Below are 20,610 nucleotides of genomic sequence, written 5' to 3'. Positions count from 1 at the left end.
TGAAGAAGTCCAAATACACAGAGAAAACTTGATTTGGCACAGAGACTGTACAAACTCCACCATGACAGTGCCTGGGAATAGAACTGTCCCACTAAAACCATTAAGCAGCACTACTTACCTCTATGCCATCCTCACTGTGCTTTATTGGTGAATTTGTTCATACGCTAGCCATACTGCATGTACAAGCCTGTGTTTTGCAGTTTTCTGACAGTATACATTTTTCCATATGTACTAACAAAGACCTTTTATTTCCAATGTTACGTATAAACTAAAATCACTAACATTATACAAGCAATTAAAACAACTAACATTAATGCAAACACTGTATAAAAATGCAGGTAGCATCCATATCTGATGTCATGGAATCTTAAGCTAAAATGCATAACTAAAGAGCAAACAGGGGAAAAAAAAAAATTCTCTTGTCAAATACAGTAAAAGAAAGGTTATGAAATAGACAGATGCAAAATGAGCGACACTGTGGAAGATGTGTGCCTACAGTACAGCTTTTTAAAGAGGCTTTTACCTGCTCATAAGATCAATAGCTGATCAGCAAGAAGTTATGTGAATAGTTGGATAGGCACATTCAAAGTTTTAACTCCGTGGCATAGGTATGTCTCAGATGTATATTTAATTATAAATGCTTCCAACCATATTAACTTTATTTTGCCACCCATTTTCAGAATCAGCTTCATCTAGCACAGCATCACCAGGTGTCAAAACTTATTTTAGCAGCTTTGAGTGCAGAAAGGGAGACAAGCCTGCTCATTACAGGACACGATCACTCATGATACAAAAATAAATTGTAAAGAAGATTAAAAAAACTGAAAATAATCGATTTTTTCATTGTCTATAAAACAGGGTATTTGAGGAAAACACTCCAGGTACAGAGTGAAATGGGCAAACGTGTTGTGAGGATGCAATGAGCTACCATACCTAACTATTTCTGAAATAAAAATGGAAAAAAGCAGCTTTCTGCCTTGACCTTCTTACAGAACATAAATGAACATTATAATGCAGAATAACTTATGAAATATGAAGAGCCATACCTAGTCTGCAAATGTGGTGGATAAATTTGCATGTGTAAATGAATGACGGGGGCTTTCACCTTAATGGAACAGGCAGAGGCAAATTGCCCATTTCCTATCATTTTAGCATAATTATTTCCCCCAAGTTTCAAATAACATATCTAACAGATCATGTACTGTATAAAGAATAAAATATTTGTAACCTGTTTTAAAGATAATATTTTAGAAAAGACATGTCTGCAGTTACAAGTGGCCATTTAAATAGAAACAGTTATGTCAGAGGAAGTTATTAATTTAGTTTAAGAAAGAAAGAAATCTAGTCAAATATGCCATGTACTAGTGCTAGGTTATGTTTAAATATAATTACTAAGCTGAAAAATACGGCCGTTTTAACATTAGATATGTTGTGTTAAAAAATACTCCAAGGATTATATGAATTTAATTGAGTAGATTGGGCAAATCTAAAATTTAAACTTGACTGCAACCTCATAAAGTAATGTTACAGTGCCCTCCATCATGCTTGGTACAAAGACACGTTTTTCCTTGATTTACCCCTCTGCTCCACAGTTTAAAATTACAAATCAAATAATTAAGATGTAATTAAAGTACACAGATTGTAATTTAAGGGTATTTGCATACATTTTGACCATACCATTTAGAAATGAAACCATAATGTTTGACACAAAAGGCTTCTCAGGTGTTTGTGAATACTAAAATGGGTTTCATTGCATCATTGGTGTAGGCATAAGATACCACAGCTTGCTTCTACTCTGTGGAGTCTGTAGTTGCCATTGTTCAATATGAGGACAAGAGCTGTGCCAATGAAAATCATAGAAGCCATTATGAGGCTGAAAAACAAGAATTAAATTACTAGAGACCCCAGTAACACCTTAGGATGACCTAAACAAACTGTCTGGAAATAATTAAGAAGAAAGAAGGTGCCGGTGAACCAGTAAATAGTAATTGCAAAGGGTCCAGTAGGCCAAGGAAGACCTCCACTGCTGATGACAAAAGGATCCTCCATATGGTACAGAAAAAGCCCCCAACGCCTGTCCGACAGAACAGAAATAGTCTTCAGGAGGCAGATGTGGACGTGTCAGAGATGACTATCCGCAAAAGACTTCATGAAGAGAAATGCAGAGGCTACACTGCAAGATGCAAACCACCGATTAGCCACAAAAACAGGAAGGCCAGATTAAAATTTGTCAAAAAGGACCTAAAAGAGTGAGCAGAATTCTGGAATAAGGTCTTATGGACAGACAAAACAAAATGAACCTATATCAGAGTGATTGCAAGAGCAAAGTGTAGAGACTAAAAGGTACTGCCCAAGATCCAAAGCAGACCACCTCATCTGTTAAACATGGTGGTGGGGGTGTATTGCTTGGGCATGTACAGCTGCCAAAGATAGTGGCCCACTTCTCTTCATTGATGATGGAACTGCTGATGGCAGTGGACAATGAATTATGAGGTGTATAGAAACATCTGATCTGCTCAAGTTCCGGGAAATTCCTTCAAACTCTCTGGATGGCGCTTGATCCTACAACATTATAATGATTCCAAGCATATTGATGAGGCAACACAGGAGTTTTTCAAAGCTAAATAATGGAAGATTCTTGAATGGTCAAGCCAGTAGCCCAATTTAAACCTAATTGAGAAGGCCTTCCATATACTGAAGAGAAACTTAAGGGGACAGGCCCCCAAAACAAGCACAAGGTGAAGATGGCTGCATCAGAGGCTTGGCTGAGCATCACCAGAGAACACCCTCTGCACCTGGTGATGTCTATGAATGGCAGACTTCAAGCAGTCTTCACAGTCAAGAGATGTGCAAAGTACTAAATATGAAGGCTTTAATGCTGCCTTGGAATTGGGGGGACCATGTAGAAAAAGTGAGACCGAAATGTATACATATACCCTTAAATGAAAGCAATGTGCACTTTGCACGTCTGAATTGTTTGATTTTTAATTTTAAACTGTTTGACAGAAGGGTAAATCAAGGAAAAATGTGTCTTTGTCCCAAACATTATGGAGGGCACTGTAATTCAAACCAGAGGTATTTTGTTTAATATAAAAATTAATTTAATTTCTAAAACATTGCCATAAATTTCACTCTACACTTAATACAATCCCATTTGTTTTGTATTGGCTAATATAGATGTGGGCATATGAGACAATGAAGACCAGGAGAACAAGCAGAGGAGTCAATAGGCACAGATGACCAAAACTAACTCAATGACAGAGGTCTGAAGTGAGCGCTTAGTAAGAAAATGACTGCTTTCATGTATATTTACTTAATGCCAGGTGTTCAGCTCTCCTTCTGCTTATGATCAATTCATGCGCCATACTTTTCCAACGCCACAGCTAACTTGGCTCCATTTGGATAGATCAATATACATTTTAGGAAATGTGGGGTGGCACTTGTTAATGTGACAAATGGCAAAAAAATACAAGGGTCCAAGATTTCCTTCTGTGTTCTATGAGTCAGATTTAGATACTGCAATTCTGCCTGTAAAATTACCTAAAAAAATAATACCATTTATTTTTAATTAATCCCTTGTGTCTCAATGGTTTATTTTTAAGGACATTTCAGAATGAAACCAATTACAAGCTGACAGGCAAACTATGTTAATTTCCATTACCCAGTCAGAGTACCACTTCTGATCATAAATGAGCTTTTGCAGATGTCAACTAGTTGTCCAAAGGAGTGAAGACACTTTTGCTTTTGAATGTGTTAATAAATTGTTGTAAGAAAGTGTAATGGGCAAACAGTGAGAAGTTCTACATCATGAACCATGACAGGAGGCTGAGCAGTGAGAACTGCAATGAAAATACCATTTACACATACTCCATTAGTGCCTGACAGATTTCGACAGTCAATGGAATGTATGCACCAGTTCATTAGTATCATCTGGAATGTGGAAAAACATTTGCCACGATGACCTTTGTCTTCCAGTCTGGATATAATCCTTTAGGAAATATAATTATAATATAATTAAAAAATAATAACTTAAAAACACAAAATAACATTCTTAAACCTGCCTAATCCAGTTCAGTATAATAGGGGCCAGAGCCTAACAGTAAAACTGGGTATAAGGCAGGAAAACAAGTCCAGAGATGGTGCTAGGCTACCAAAGGGCTTATTCAAGTTCTTCTCAGGGAGCCAATTTAAAATTGTTAGTTAGCCACAGGCTAAAACCAGATTTCTACATTTTAATATAAAAAGTCAATTTTAAACTGAAAGGATCTCCATACAAACTAGCATTTTCACGTCATTTATCTTGTATATAAATCTTTACGTGTGGCAGTGTGTGTGTCTGTCTGTCCAGCCCGGAAGTGTGAGGTGGAGTCGGGGTAAGGGCTCCACCTCTGACGATACACAAGCGAGGCCAGCATGGCGGCAAAACAAAACTGCAGAAGAAACAGTCACTTGCTTAGCCGCTAATACACAAGTGAGGTGAGCACATTGGTATCCCTTTTACTCTTCCTCCCACCGCTAATACCCAAGCGAGGCGAGCCTGTCAACAAAACGAAAAAACTCAGAAGAAAGGCAGTTGCTTAGCCACTAATGCACAAGCGAGGCCAGCACGGCGGCAAAATGAAACTTCTAAAGAAAGAGTCACTTGCTTAGCCGCTAATACAGAAGTGAGGCAAGCACATTGGCAAAACGGTATCCCTTTTACTTTTCCTCCCACCGCTAATACACAAGTGAGGCGAGCACGTCAGCAAAATGAAACCTCTGAAGAAAGATAGTCACTTAGCTGCTAATACACAAGCAATGCGAGCACATCAGCAAAATGAAACCTCCTTGGAGAGAGATGCCCAGAGTAGTTCCTTTCAATTACTTGACATCGCTACATTTCAATTTTTTTTTTGACGATTTCAATAGTTTCTAGGACCCTGTGCTTTTTACAGCACGGGCTTACACAGCTAGTGTAAGTATACGTAATAGGGCGGAGTGGTGGCTCTGAGGCTAAGGATCTGTACCAGTATCCAGAACACTGCCAGTTCGAATCCCCATTACTGCTAAAAGAGATCCTACTCTGCTGGGCCCTTGAGCAAGACCCTTAACCTGCAATTTCTTCAGGGGAGCTGTTCAATGGCTGACCCTACGCTCTGACCCCCAGGGGTATGCAATAACTAATAAATTCTTAATACAAGAAACTGTATAAGGTGAAATGAAGAACAGCAAAATAAAGCCGTCTTTACTACAGCGACCAAAAACACATATGACGTAGATATCTGCTTACACTGTGCATCAGTGTAAACATCCTTGGAGGAATGATAACACCGATGGCCATGGGATTTAACCTATTGCATCCAGTAATTGCTTTTTGTGCAGGTATGCAACATTTAAACTATACAAAATGGAACTGAGATGCATATAGGTAAGCAATACAAGTGCCAAGGAAAGCAGCGACTCTGTTTTTTTTATGTTGGAATATGGTTTTGACGTGACCAATCACAGAACAAAATGACATAAAGAACAGGGAAGGGCTGAATAACAAGTACAAACAAACTGGAGGCCAATTAGAGTCAGCGTTTTCAAAACTGTATGTTTTCACCAGTCCTCACTACAACGGCAAGCCAGCTTTTTCAGAAGTAAATGCCTCTGCAAAGCGCTTTCATAAATTTCCATCTTTGGGGTTTAAAAACACCAAGGAAGCATAAACAAAAGATTAAAACAATGAGTAAATAAAGTTACGCAAAGTTGTTACTCAGTAACTACAAACCACAGTTCATGGCCTAATGTGGCGACTTTACTTACTACCTATAGTATAGTAGCCTGCAAAATCATTACATGCCGCCAAGAATGTCTCAACTTCAAGTCAAAGCCACCGTCAGGACTCCAGCTGATGTAACTGTTGCCAGGTACATCACTGCAACAGTTGTGATGTCCACTTCTGCAGCAGTTTCCCCACTTGTACAATGAGCGAATAAGTCATCCTCCATCTTTCTACAGATTTTTTTTCATCTGAAAACCCAAATTACTTGTGTATATAACGAAAATGGCAATTTTTTTCCATCAGTGTGTTAAAGCTTATAAAGGGCACTTTATGTCATTAATGACAAACATATGTACCCGGGGATGTGGAAGCAGCTTACAGCCTTTATGTTAGGGTTGCATTGTTTATTTGGTATTTACTTTACAATGTTGAGGTATCTTTGTCTACCAAATATGAGCAATTGTCTAATACCAGAACCTATGGCACAAGACATAACTCAGCCATTCCCTGCAACTCTATGACTTAGCAGCTGGATAGTGATAAACGAATGAGGGACAGTACAATAGCATACCTATGGCAGAAGCGTACAAGTCTGGTTTTCCTTAGGTTGCAATCAATATCTCTCAATACCAGCTTTTTGAAGGCTCAGAAGGGAAACTACTGATCAATTCAACGCATTCTTACCCAGTTTTTTAGCCGGGTCTGGCTATCTCAGCTGATAAAGGACAAACACCAAGTGTATTAAAAGTAAAAAAAAAAAAAAAAGAAAAAATATACATCTTTATAAAAAATAACTCAAAGGTGAAGTAGAAGTGGCTAGCCAAAGTACAGCAAAAGGAACAAAGCCAATTCTGCTCATTTAAACTTTATAGCATTTCGTTTTTTTCTCTGTGTGCATTTGGTGAAGATTTCACAGGAAGGTCTTTTGTGATATTCACATATCTCCACAGCTCTCACATTTGATAAAATGCAGACAGTATGTCTTTTACGTTAGCTTTTTTTTTTTAAATGTGGTTCAGAAGATGCCACACAAGCAGAACGTGCGTGAGCCAGATGACTTTTTCCATGTGGCCCTCATTGGTTTTCATAAGCCATCAGCCAAAAGTGAGGGTGGTTAAGGCACTGCATTATTCAAGGCCCCGATCCTTAAACCCCCCTTCCTAAAAAACAGCCTGCTGGCAATATTTTTAAAATGTGCAAATACAGAAAGTGGAAGAAAATCCAAGACGGGCATGTGTGTTCTTTTTTTCACGGGCGTATTATACTGGCTCAAATACAACACGGGGATTTTGAAGGTACAGAAATAAAAAAAAATATATATCCTTTCACTCAATTTAATGCTATTTCACAATTCAACTAAATAATTTCTTACATGTGGAGTTTTTAAAAAAAATAATAAACATGGTCATGAACCACAACATGCTGTACCTCATGTGTAATGCTTTGGTTTTTTCTGTATGATGCAAAGTTAATCCCATAAAGGACAATGCCTTGCAATGAAGCATCATAAAAAAATTGAAACTGAAGAAACAGCATTCATGTTTAACAACTTTGTACACATTTAATGTATAGAATGAAATAACATAATCAACAGCACAAAATCAACAACAGCATAAACGGTTAGGATGAAAAATGTAATACCAGGCACTGACATTTAAAAAATCTAATGCACTGTTGCGTTGAAATGTTCTAACCTATTCGAACAGAAATAAGTGGAGAAAAAGAAAAAAAAACTTTACAACTTTACTCCTTCCAAATATTTCAAGTTCATTTTACATCCTGTTTAGAGTAAGCACAATAAAGTCTGGAAACCAGTCAATACATTTGTAATAGCCCTGTTACTGACATAAACCTTACATTAGTGTCAGTAACCGGGCCAGCTGAAGAGTGCTGATCTGAGGATGAGAGAGGCAAAAAGCTACATCTGCCACACTCACTTTATTATTAGGGAAATCAGCAATCACCCACTTTCCATTCTACTGCTACTGCCATAGAAAACAGCCATTTTTCTTTGCTGTTTAGTTTGGTATACTCTGTGCATCTTTACAGATCAAAAAGTCATGACACAGATCTACAACATGTTTTTCAGGACACGATTCAGATTTAATCATTACACTGTTTTTTAAAAAGAAACATGTCTGGCAGTAAGGCTGCAGAAGGGTTTTCTTTCTGACGTGGTACTTCACTTGATTAGCCTGCCACAAAAGTTACTCCTGCCACCTTCTGAGATATCCCATGCAGTGGTGCCAAATATACGCAATGATGACAGAAAGCAGAAACTGCTGGATCATCACTACTTGCACAGATTAAACATTTTATTAGAATCGAAGGGAATACTAACTATAGGCTATTACATAAATATGTGTATAAAATGTACCTGTATTTATGAATAAAGTAATACTACAGTGTAAATATTCAGCTAATAAGGACAAAATAACAGTTACAAAAGAATGAAAGTATGACTTATCATTTAGAAATTGTGTCATTAGAATATAATTAACAAAGAAAGTAAAAGGACAATTTGAACAAAATATACATTTGGTAAAGTCAAAAATAAACTAAACTTAGTATATACTATGTGGCAAAGTCAGCACCTGCGACAACATGAATGGTCATTGGATAGTGGTACACATGCCGATAAACGTTTTAACAGATGGTATCAGTTGCAAATAGATAAATAGAATACCACCAGTACAACTAAATCTGTTCATGGTAAGCACATACATCCTTATACATAATTTGGTACTATCTGTATGTAATGTGTTCGCGTCAATACATCGACTCAATACAAGTCAGAACCATGCAATGGGACTCTGCCTCTGTAGTTAGAACATAACGTGGCAAACACGGACGCAGTATTGCATGATTGGCTAAGAATGTTCAAATGCTACAGTGACACCGATGGACGGCCGAGTATAGTAAGTCGGTGTTGGTTCGAGCAGATAACAGTAAGTTCGGTTGGTTTTTGGAACATTGGTTTGGTGGGGCGTACTTTCCAGGACTAACATCATCGACTGACTTAAACCCTTCGACAGCTCTGGAACCGTAAGTAATTTAGAACGTATCCCCATTTGCTTGGTACGTAGAAATCTATCTTTGGGCAGTTCGGTTTTGGTATCCGTCCTTCTGATATCTATTGGCAAACTGAGTAATGACAGCTGGGTATTAACAACGGTCATTGTTTACATTTTAGCCGATCTCAGATCTAAAATGACCACGCCAACATAATTATTACTCCGACTCTGATTAGAGTCATAAAATATGGCTTGTTTTGAAAATTTGTTTGCCAGAAAAAATCAAATGAGGTGCACCAAAGAGCTGAGTTCAAGTCTCGCAGCCCCATTTAAAAAGGAAGCTCTTCATTACATCGGCCGAAAAGATCCATTTTAAGCACAAATCAGTGCCATGGTAACAAAATTATTTCAAGGACTTAAAAAAAACAATTCTTTGCAGAGAAAGTATGGATTTCAAGTATGGATTAAATGTTGAATTTGTAGCCCGATTCGATCGGGCTCTCAGTCGCTAGTTTTTATATAAAATCATTACACGTATTTTAAAATTTGCTTCAAAAAGTGAAAGCATTAAAATTTTTCATAGGCATACATAAATGCACTAAAGCCATTATATTCTCAAACCCACTAAATCCAACCTTGGGTGGCTGCGTCTTAAGGCAACAACCTGCTACATTATGTGACTTTTCCAGTGATTTTCAGTTGTAGCCGTCATATACATAATTGTAGTGATTGAGAAGCAGCCCGCGGTGAACTCCTGTAACACTAGTAGTACTGTATAATGTCACATGCCCAGGGGCTTACGCCACATTGTTTTTGTTGGAGCGAGTCATAAACTATCAGTTGAGCTGGAAGCATTTGGTGGTGCACCACCATAAATCCAGTAGTTTAATGTGACATGCCCAGCGATTCACACCAACAAGTGGTTTGATTTTGCCTTTAGTTGCAGGGTGGGCTCTGTGTGCATGAGACCTAACAACCAATGAAGGCTCATCCAGAAGTAGGATGCATATAATGCAGCTTCGAGGTATAAGGAACACAAGTGTTTTGGACCTCACAAACAGAAGAGAAGATCATCTACCTGAGGGCTTATATTTTACATATCATGACAGAACAGAAAAAAGGGTAGAGATTGTGGCTCAACTTGTCTTAGCTGTTAACCCTGCATACAGCGTAGGATCCATCAAGTAGCACATCATTGCTTGTCACAGAATAGAGGGAGATGGTGCTACAAGGTCAACACACAGTTAGTAAGTTAGACATGCCCAGCAATTTTCAGTTGTTTGAATCACTATGGCTCAGCAAACACATCAGCAACTGTAATCAGCAGCTCTGACATGTGCTATGACTAAAAGTCGCATAATGTGACATCAGCTTTGCACAGGGCCTACTTGTGCACAAATCCACACTCAAATTTGCCAATTAAATTCACTTTAATGAATTTGGGGCTAAATTTGGAAAAAATCAGTACCTGGAATAAAGCTCCAACTACACAGGAAAAAAAAAATAAATAAATTTCATTTTATTTTTCCTGGTATCATCATGTTCATTAAAGTTGACAACACATACCTCAAGTGATAGGGTCTATTAAAAAGGCAAAGTCAAATAAATGCTGTCATTTTCTTTAACGTGCTTGTGCAATACTGACACCTTTGTCAGTAAAATTCTTTTGAAGCACTTTAAAAGTGTTTATAAATTTTTATTGAATTTTTTTATATTTAATGTTCATCCACTGGCAATGTTAATGATCTTCACTACCAATGACAGTGCTCAGGATGTAATGTGATCAACTGAGTGCCAGTGACCTTTCAATTCTAAATGTGGTCTTGTTTGAAGATAAAAGTGCCAAAAACCCACAATTGCTTGCACTGTCACAATATGCAAAGTTGGATTTATTTATTTATTTTTAACTATGCCACATATACACCAATTCTAGGGTATTAGAAATCTGACTGTAAACTTTTCAAATGACTATCAGGACAAAGAAATGGTGGAAAAAAAAAACAATAATGAAACGACACAAAGCAAAATTCAGCAGAAACATCAAAACAGAGCACAGGACACAGACAAATAATGGGCACAAGAAAAGCATACTGATTTCTGAGAATTATTTGCAGAGTAAAGCAAATGCTCACCTATGTAGACTCCACTTATGCTGGTACCATATTCAGCATCTTCTGGTTGAAGATTTAAAAGGACAGAAAGAACAAATGCCAGAAAAGGAAGCAAAAGAGTTAGAAGGCCAGACACAAAGGTAGAGACACAGGAGAGCACCCAAAACATTTCATTAAAACTGCTCTCTTGTAATTTGATGATAACATCCCTCTCTTCACCAAATACATGGATTTAAAAAAAAAAAAAAAAACATTTCTAATTAATTAATTCTGATTTTTGATTAAGTATTTTTTTTTAGAAAACACAATTTAGGCAGATCAATAAATATTCATAAAAATAAAGTGTCCCCTGTAAAAAAAAAAAATAAATAAAAATCATTATATGTGATGCGCCAGCATTTTCCAAATTGTCTATTATTACCCAGAGTCAAGCCACTGTACAGAAATCTTTGTAACATTCTCTTAACAAGACCTATAAGTTACTCTGCTTATAAATAATACAGAGATGAAACGAATAAGAAAGAAAATATAATGAATGATGATAAAGCGTTTGACTCAGCCAGTAAACAGCAAACTAAACTAGCATGTACAAGCACATACACACACGCACACACATAAACACCGCAGAACACGTTCTATTAAACGCCACTAGTAAGGGAGGGTTAAACTGACCCTAAAACAAACGACTGGCCACTACATATATAGACAGTGCGTAGGAAACTCTATGTTGTAGTACAAATTGTACCTTCAGTATCTTCTGTGAGGCATATGGAAAAATAAGTGAATTAAAAATTAGAAAATACATTAAAAAATGAGAATGAAAGTTATGAACAACTTAAAGAAATTACACCTACCACTGTCAACTGTCCCCTCATCTTAGAAAAGCAAGAGAAGAAAACAATTTTTTTGTGTTAAAAGTTATTGTACACAGGCATATACACACACACAACCACACACACACCCAGACATATAATATTAAAGCAGCAAAACAAATCAGCAATGAATTAGACAAAAAAGACAAAAAGCACTAATGATATTGAGATGATTTGGATAAATAGCAGCTGACTTAAGAGAACATGGAAAAAATGAACCAACTAATACTGGCTAATTACTTGCAATTTTGTTTACTGGTATTCTAAAATGGGTAAGCTCTTAAACAGAAAAAGAATGTAGCTAAGCAAGACGGACAACATGTAAGAAAAGCTGGGCTACGGCTGCTATCCATTACTACTCAACTTTTGGCCCTGTTAAAATTGGTACCATGCACAAAACATTCCTCCTTTTGTCTCCATTTAAGTACAATTTAAGCTGAATGTGGCATGCCAGCTGCAAGATGCTACTCACTGAACAAACTGGCTTTACATCTTGTTTGAATGAATAACATTTGGCTGCAGTTAAAAACTTCCTTTCATTCATGTGGTCCCAATTGCACAAAACAAGGCTAGAACAAAATATTTTTAAAACTTATCTCAAAGTTTACCCTATGTGTACTTTAGCCCAGCACCAGAGAATAAATAGACACATTACGCATCAATAATGCTGAAACAAGACAAAATTAAACAGACAGGAAATTAAAAAAACAAAAAAAATGTTGTTTAGCAATTTGTGGTAACTCAGGTGAAGGAAGACTCGGACAATACAACGTATAAGGATTATAAAAATAGTTGATTATTAACATTGTTTATAAAGTTTGGCAACAAAAGATAGATTAACTCTAAATGCATACAGTTGCAGTTGAGGCCAGCACACCTGTGCCAGAGTCGGAGGTTCCAAATGCTACCCATATCAAATACCTTCAACTACAGAAAGTCTGACACTTCCATAGTACAAAATTGAACTTAAATGAACAAGCAAAGTTAAAAGATAGAAATGTTTAAACATCAAAGTTCTACTTTACTTGCCTTAACAAACCTATGATGAACAGTCCTGGATGAGGATAATAATGGGCCACAGCCCTGCCCTTTAGCATTGAAGATTCAAATTTCAGTCTGGCTTGTATCACTGCTGGTATGCAATCAGAGAGCTCAATTATAATTTCTTCAGTACCGCAAAGCCACAGATTAGCACAACTGCAAGTAGTCATTGAGGATAAAGCCACAGCGTAAAGGTAGTGCGTCTGGCTTAGTGTCGGTGAAACATATTGTCACTACAGTTTAAGCGGCCAAGGCCACCTGGGACACAGTCACCATGGCAGAGCTGGACTGTACGTGATCAGCCAAAAACTTCATTCCTGTCTTGGATTAACAAAGGAAGGAAATTTAAAGGAGAAAAAAGGAGCTCTGTGGACAGAGCCATATTCCACCTGATCCAGACTTAAAAAGAATGATTACTTTGAAAGTCCCCAGGCAGTATTTTATTTCGTTCCAGACAGAGGCTGAAGTACAGCCAGGGGAATTTAGGAGAAAATTTCATCATACAGATCAGAGATTAACCTACTGTAGCACTGCATTTAGATTTGTAAATCTAATAACTGGACAACTTGGGTACCATGCTATGAAAGTCTGATCTTTATCAATTCCTGTGTGCTGTTCACAATGCTGTATCTATTATAGTGTCCTACATCTGGAGACACAGTAGCTATGAGATATTGTGTGCCTGTCGGGTATGTGCATCTTTTTAGCATTGTATGGAGAAATTAAGTTTCATAGTGTAGATCTTTCTCTTGCAACTTGGTGTACCCTTTGTCCAAAATATGATGGGACACTTGCAGTTGATACTCACAAAAGAGCTGAACACGTACACCAAACTATTTACAAAATAAACTTCTTAAATGAATGCAATTTGGATAAAATATATTGCAGAAGTGTATCTTTTTTAAAAGGTATCACTGCTTTAGAGTAACATAAGTCTAATCATGTTGGGATCCATCAAAGCGGAGTCTTGTCACCATACCGGTTTGTGGTTTTCATGGACAGGATATTGAGACACAGTCGAAGATGTGAGGCTGTCTATTTAAGGAGGCTAGTGGTTGCATCATTGGTTTATGCAGATGATGTTGTCCTCTTTGCCTCCTACGATTGTGACCTATGGCACACATTCGAGCGATTCACTGCCAAGTGTGAAGCAACTGGAATGAGGTTCAGCACCTCCAAGTCTGATATCATGGTTCAAATCGAGCACATCTGTCTCGACTATCGAGCACATCTGTCTCGACTAAAACTCTCCAAAATGTTTCCAGGGCAGGATCCAACCTGCGAACGCTGCAACCTAGTTCCAGCCTCACTGGGTCACATGTTCTGGACCTGCACCAAATTAACATTATTCTGGACAAAAATTTCTAATTACCTTTCAGACAGCCTTGTTCTCACAATCCCTCCTAACCCATTAGCAGCTGTGTTTGGGGATCTTCCAGAGGGGTTTAAAATGGAGAAAAACAAACAAATTGTGATTGCATTCACTACACTTTTGGCACGCAGACTTATTCTGATAAACTGGAAGAACCCAAACTCTCCTCTTTTAAGTCAGTGGGAAACCGATCTGTTATACTATTTAAAATTGGAAAAAATCAAATACTCAGAGGATCCGTACAGACTTTTTTCAAAACATGGCTGGATCTAATCAGTAATATTTTAAAATAAGGTCATAAAGCACAGAGAATTTATTAATTTAGGTATGCTTACAAGCCTTAAATTTCACGCCTTTTGGCTTGCTCTCTCTCTCAGTGGTGGGGATCGATCTGTCCTTAACTCAATTTTTCTTTTTGTAAAAACTTGATTGATTTGTATGGATTGCAATAAAATTAATTAAAAAAAAAAATAATCATGATTCACTCTCAGAAATGAGCAAATTGCTCTCCTCGGGCGAGGTGAGGTGAGGTGAGAACAACTGCCTTTAATGAAGGAGTTCAAATAGCTCAGGATGTTCAGGGGAAAATGAGATCAACAAGTGGATTGCAGTGTATATCTATCTACAGTATCTATCTATATATATCTATATCTACAGTGGTGTGAAAAACTATTTGCCCCCTTCCTCATTTCTTATTCTTTTGCATGTTTGTCACACAAAATGTTTCTGATCATCAAACACATTTAACCATTAGTCAAATATAACACAAGTAAACACAAAATGCAGTTTTTAAATGATGGTTTTTATTATTTAGGGAGAAAAAATCCAAACCTACATGGCCCTGTGTGAAAAAGTAATTGCCCCCTGAACCTAATAACTGGTTGGGCCACCCTTAGCAGCAATAACTGCAATCAAGCGTTTGCGATAACTTGCAATGAGTCTTTTACAGCGCTCTGGAGGAATTTTGGCCCACTCATCTTTGCAGAATTGTTGTAATTCAGCTTTATTTGAGGGTTTTCTAGCATGAACCGTCTTTTTAAGGTCATGCCATAGCATCTCAATTGGATTCAGGTCAGGACTTTGACTAGGCCACTCCAAAGTCTTCATTTTGTTTTTCTTCAGCCATTCAGAGGTGGATTTGCTGGTGTGTTTTGGGTCATTGTCCTGTTACAGCACCCAAGATCGCTTCAGCTTGAGTTGGCGAACAGATGACCGGACATTCTCCTTCAGGATTTTTTGGTAGACAGTAGAATTCATGGTTCCATCTATCACAGCAAGCCTTCCAGGTCCTGAAGCAGCAAAACAACCCCAGACCATCACACTACCACCACCATATTTTACTGTTGGTATGATGTTCTTTTTCTGAAATGCTGTGTTCCTTTTATGCCAGATGTAACGGGACATTTGCCTTCCAAAAAGTTCAACTTTTGTCTCATCAGTCCACAAGGTATTTTCCCAAAAGTCTTGGCAATCATTGAGATGTTTCTTAGCAAAATTGAGACGAGCCCTAATGTTCTTTTTGCTTAACAGTGGTTTCGCGTCTTGGAAATCTGCCATGCAGGCCGTTTTGCCCAGTCTCTTTCTTATGGTGGAGTCGTGAACACTGACCTTAATTGAGGCAAGTGAGGCCTGCAGTTCTTTAGACGTTGTCCTGGGGTCTTTTGTGACCTCTCGGATGAGTCGTCTCTGCGCTCTTGGGGTAATTCTGGTCGGCCGGCCACTCCTGGGAAAGTTCACCGCTGTTCCATGTTTTTGCCATTTGTGTATAATGGCTCTCACTGTGGTTCGCTGGAGTCCCAAAGCTTTAGAAATGGCTTTATAACCTTAACCAGACTGATAGATCTCAATTACGTCTGTTCTCATTTGTTCCTGAATTTCTTTGGATCTTGGCATGATGTCTAGCTTTTGAGGTGCTTTTGGTCTACTTCTCTGTGTCAGGCAGCTCCTATTGAAGTGATTTCTTGATTGAAACAGGTGTGGCAGTAATCAGGCCTGGGGGGTGGCTACGGAAATTGAACTCAGGTGTGATACACCACAGTTAGGTTATTTTTAACAAGGGGCAATTACTTTTTCACACAGGGCCATGTAGGTTTGGATTTTTTCTCCCTAAATAATAAAAACCATCATTTAAAAACTGCATTTTGTGTTTACTTGTGTTATATTTGACTAATGGTTAAATGTGTTTGATGATCAGAAACATTTTGTGTGACAAACATGCAAAAGAATAAGAAATCAGGAAGGGGGCAAATAGTTTTCACACCACTATATATATATATATATATATATATATATATCTGTGTATATATATATATATATATATATATATATACACACACACACACACACACACATAAAAAAATCCAATGTTTGTTGGTATGTACTTAATGGATTTAGTTTGGGTTTTTTTCTATAATTTGCTTGAACATTCCAGTGGATTTTGGGACTCTCATCGCTCTAAGTATCATAGTTCACTTGCGGTACCAATTTATTTGTGCGAATCCGAGAGAGAGGCTGGGGTCCTCCTCACTCATGCGCCAGCCTCCATTCAAATTGGTCTACCTCTTCCCATGTGTTGGAGTGCACCTTGCCTCCGCTTAGCTAGCGATACCTGTTTGCTCAGCAGACATTATCATTTAGAGATTGTTAAGGAGTAATGCTTGACATTTTTGAGAGAAAGAGAGATGAGAGCTACAGTACATGCGTTTTAGAGGGTAGCTGCTGATTGCCAGAGATATCACAGCCACATGCTTTTCTCCCCACGTGGGGGACGCTCTCCCGTCAGAGCCGAACATGATCAGATACAGTGCCAACGTTTGACGTTGGAGCGTACCTACCTTCTGCTTGGCCAGAATTATTATTATTTTTTTAATTGAGTTCTAAAGTTTTTCCTGTTTCACCACAACGTGGAAGGAGCTGTGGGGAATAGCTATTAACCAATATGTAAACAACCAAGTTAAAAAATTCTTGTAATTATTAAACTACACAAAACTGTTTATATCAGACACCACCTTTAAAGTATATTAATATCTTAAAACCAATGTTATTTTATTATCTATAATTATTTCAGCATTTTCTTTACAATAACTCACTATTGGGTTTTGTGGTCAGAATGTGTTAATTTTCTTTATTGTGTTTTCTATCTGTTCTTAAAAACCATTTCTGGTTCTAAGGTTTGAATATTTCTAAACATGGTGCCGGAGTCTGGCAAAACATTGCATGTTAACTAGTGGATGCCAGATAGAATTTCACTGTACTCTGTACAGGAGACAATAATAACCATATACAGTATTCATAAAATCTTCTACTTATAAAATCCTGCTCTAAGACAGCTTCATCAGATTCGGTGCTGCTTTACAAATGCCCATATTTCAGTGAAAAGTTAATGTTAAAGTAATGCTCAATACGTTCTATACATGTTTTACTGCTAGTTAAACTAGGCAGATTTTTTAAAGTAAAGTTTGCAAATATGAGCAGGTTACGCTGTGATTCACTACGGAGGAAGTCTTTAGTAAGTCTCAGTTGTTGTTTGATGTAAATCATGTTTTTGTTTTGAACATATAGAATCCTCCATAATACTGAGCAATGAAGTCAAAATTCAATACAGAAGCAAGTTCTGAGTCAGAAGACAAATGTGAGTCAACGCAACAGAATGCCACTTTTAAAACTGGCATTTCTGCACATATATGCTTTAGCGTGGAGTGAAACCACTATTTGTGTTCCATCCCATAATTTCAGGCCAGCAAAAGGTCATAGTAATCAAAGCTACCCTGAGACTCACTGAGATTACCAAACTCATTTTTTCAGATGCTTTGAAAACCCTTTGCTGTTGCTAATTAAATGGCTATATGTGGGTTGTTTTGTACAAATCATATATAGTACATGCTTTATTTGACTCTATGAGCAGTAATAAGCAGTAATTTTTAACCTTTAACGATTGCTTTGGTTGACTTGGCAGTGTTATGGTCATGACAATGATCTGGTCAATTAGTTTGGAAGCATTTTCAAGCAGACAGTATGCTTCTTCCCAGTTCTGATGCCATGCTGCTCATCAGTACAATCATTAGTTTCGTCATCATTACAACAAGGCAGCCACACACTCCCAAAGCATTACACTGTTGTATAACATGTTGAACAAAGTACATGGTAGGCCTTCTAGTTTCTGTATTTCCATCAATTCTTCACACTAATATGCTATTATATTTTTCCAGACCTCTCTTCTCGTTCATCTGTGCTTTCCTTTTGTATATATTTATCGTGTTTCTCTATTTTTTTGTACTGAGGACAGAACTGAATCTTGTCTGTTCCTTTTATAATTTTGATACCAAAGCCTTCTCTACCTGTACTTGTGCACTGTGGGGGCTATGGTGATTTCAGTCACCCATTGTAACATTTTTTTTCTCTGCAGCTCAGATAACATTTTCTGTCATTAAATGCAACTGTTATACTTGTCTGATTTAGTCAATGCTAATTTCAAAGTGCATCAATGATTTTGTTCACTTCATTTCTACACTAAGTCCATGATTTTAGATACCATATTCTTACTTTATTCAATCTAGCTTTGCTGGTCTTGTAGACTAAATGACTTGGTGGACACTACAGGGAATGACAAAGGCTAAATTCGGTATAAAATGTGAGCAATCAATGCAACAGGAAACCCCTGGAAGCCTGCACTGAAAATACTTAGGCTCACCTAAAACTGGGAGATGAAATACAAAAAGGTGGTATTACTGAACAAAAAATAAAGAAAGCACACTCCCCACAGCCCATCTTGATTTTGGCATCTCCAATATTGGCACAGTTTATTTCAGTGTTGTTTGGTGCAAGAATGTGATCTGTAACACCTACAATACACTGCCCCCCAGATAAGCAACAGCTCCCTGGCGCCCTTGAACTGAATATGCCTATTAGAAAATTGAAAAATGCATGTACATAAATAAAATTAAAATTCACCACTTTTAATTTCACATTCATGATTACTGCACTTGAATGCACAGCAGAATTATCAATATTGACTTCACTGACCCAATCCTATGGAGGGCACTAAATTTAAACGGCTATCAAAGCATGTACCATTGAGGGGCTATACTGATTGTTTTACCATTCCATAACATTAGAGTGAAGTTTTACTAATCAATTCAAAAACAACTACAGATAGATAAGTGAAAGGCACTATACAATTAACAGACAGACAGGCAGATATGAAAGGCACTATATAATGATAGATACATAGATAGATATGAAAATGGACTCTATGATAGATAATAATTCTTTACATTTATATTGTGCTTTTCTCACTACTCGCAGCACTTTTACAGTACATAGTGAGTCAGGAGCCACTTTAAGCATCTCTGATGTGTAGCACCAACCTGGAGGATGTGACGGCAACCATTTTGGTGCCAGTATGTTCACCAAACATTAGCTGGTAGGTGGTATGGATGGATGGATGGATGGATGGATAGATAGGAGAGGCACTATATAATATATAGATAGATAATGAAAGGCACCATATAATAGATAGATAGATAGATAATTCCAACCTACTTCATGCAGCGTCACAGTTGCAAGTATAACTACTTTGGATTTTCTGTCTTCAGTTCAAAAGTTGATCTCGTGTGAAGAGGCTTCCTGTTTGTGGACTACTTTCATTTTCCAGAGATATTTATTTAACGATATTTTAGCCAAAAGTGCAAGTGCCTTGCCCATGGTGAGCATATAACTGACATGTATATTATGTGACACAAGTAATTCAAGATTTTTGAATGCATGTTTATGCTGCTGTTTGCTGTTCTCCAGCATTGCTCACCATTGGCTCCAGATAGATCAGGAACTTCATTATGTCTATTTGCCACAAAAAAACATGAGATAAAAATTCTCTCTCTCATCATTATAAACTACTTCTGGTAAGTTAACATATTAAAAAAATATCACTTTCGGATGGAATATTCCTTTAAGATATAATATTTTGTTCTTATCATTTTCAAAAAATCTGTAATAATAATAATACAGTATAACTCTAGTGAACTACTGAATAGAACTTATGTTTGGCATGAAAAATCTTTACATTGTTTATTTCCTGTATCATGGTTTATTTAAAAAAAAAAAAAAATTTGGACAAAATGTTTGAGTAATGTGTTTGCTAGGATAATTTAAGAGCTTACATGATCGCCTGGTTGAGTTTCTCATTGGCTGTACATGAGGTAGAGGCCTTCTTTGTGAAAATCTCCTGTAGTAAAGATAAAAAAAAACAAACCTAGTAAAAGTGTCAGTTTTATTTGTTGATAGAGATAAAGAGCTTCTATATTATTACAGTGAGTATTATTAAATTAAAAAAAAAAACGAAAATGGTAATGTGGGACATCTGTACAGACATCCACATGCCTATCCCTGATATACAGCATAGAAAGCTACTTTCAAGGTTTTCATTTAAAAATGTAAAGGATTTCAGTTTTTATCT

At 37.2% G+C, this 20,610-nt stretch overlaps 1 protein-coding gene across 5 annotated transcripts in view; it reads right to left on the bottom strand.

Annotated features, from left to right (window-relative positions):
- mpp7a (membrane protein, palmitoylated 7a (MAGUK p55 subfamily member 7)) overlaps positions 1-20,610 on the bottom strand; it is a 371,884-nt gene that overhangs the window by 68,456 nt on the left and 282,818 nt on the right. For 2 of the 5 annotated variants that reach the window (XM_039753886.1, XM_039753882.1), the window contains exons 11-14: positions 20,315-20,379; positions 11,726-11,746; positions 11,617-11,628; positions 10,893-10,934 (exon numbers count right to left, since the gene is read on the bottom strand). In XM_039753886.1, coding sequence (XP_039609820.1) covers positions 10,893-10,934; positions 11,617-11,628; positions 11,726-11,746; positions 20,315-20,379 — 140 coding nt within the window. The remainder of the gene's footprint in view (positions 1-10,892; positions 10,935-11,616; positions 11,629-11,725; positions 11,747-20,314; positions 20,380-20,610) is intronic. The other 3 variants (XM_039753883.1, XM_039753884.1, XM_039753885.1) reach the window with 3 other exon arrangements.

The sequence above is a fragment of the Polypterus senegalus genome, chromosome 5 (assembly GCF_016835505.1).
Source record: "Polypterus senegalus isolate Bchr_013 chromosome 5, ASM1683550v1, whole genome shotgun sequence".
In the NCBI taxonomy this organism is placed as follows: domain Eukaryota; kingdom Metazoa; phylum Chordata; class Cladistia; order Polypteriformes; family Polypteridae; genus Polypterus; species Polypterus senegalus.
Note: the sequence above shows the minus strand (reverse complement) of the source record. Positions and strands in the feature narration are given on the sequence as shown.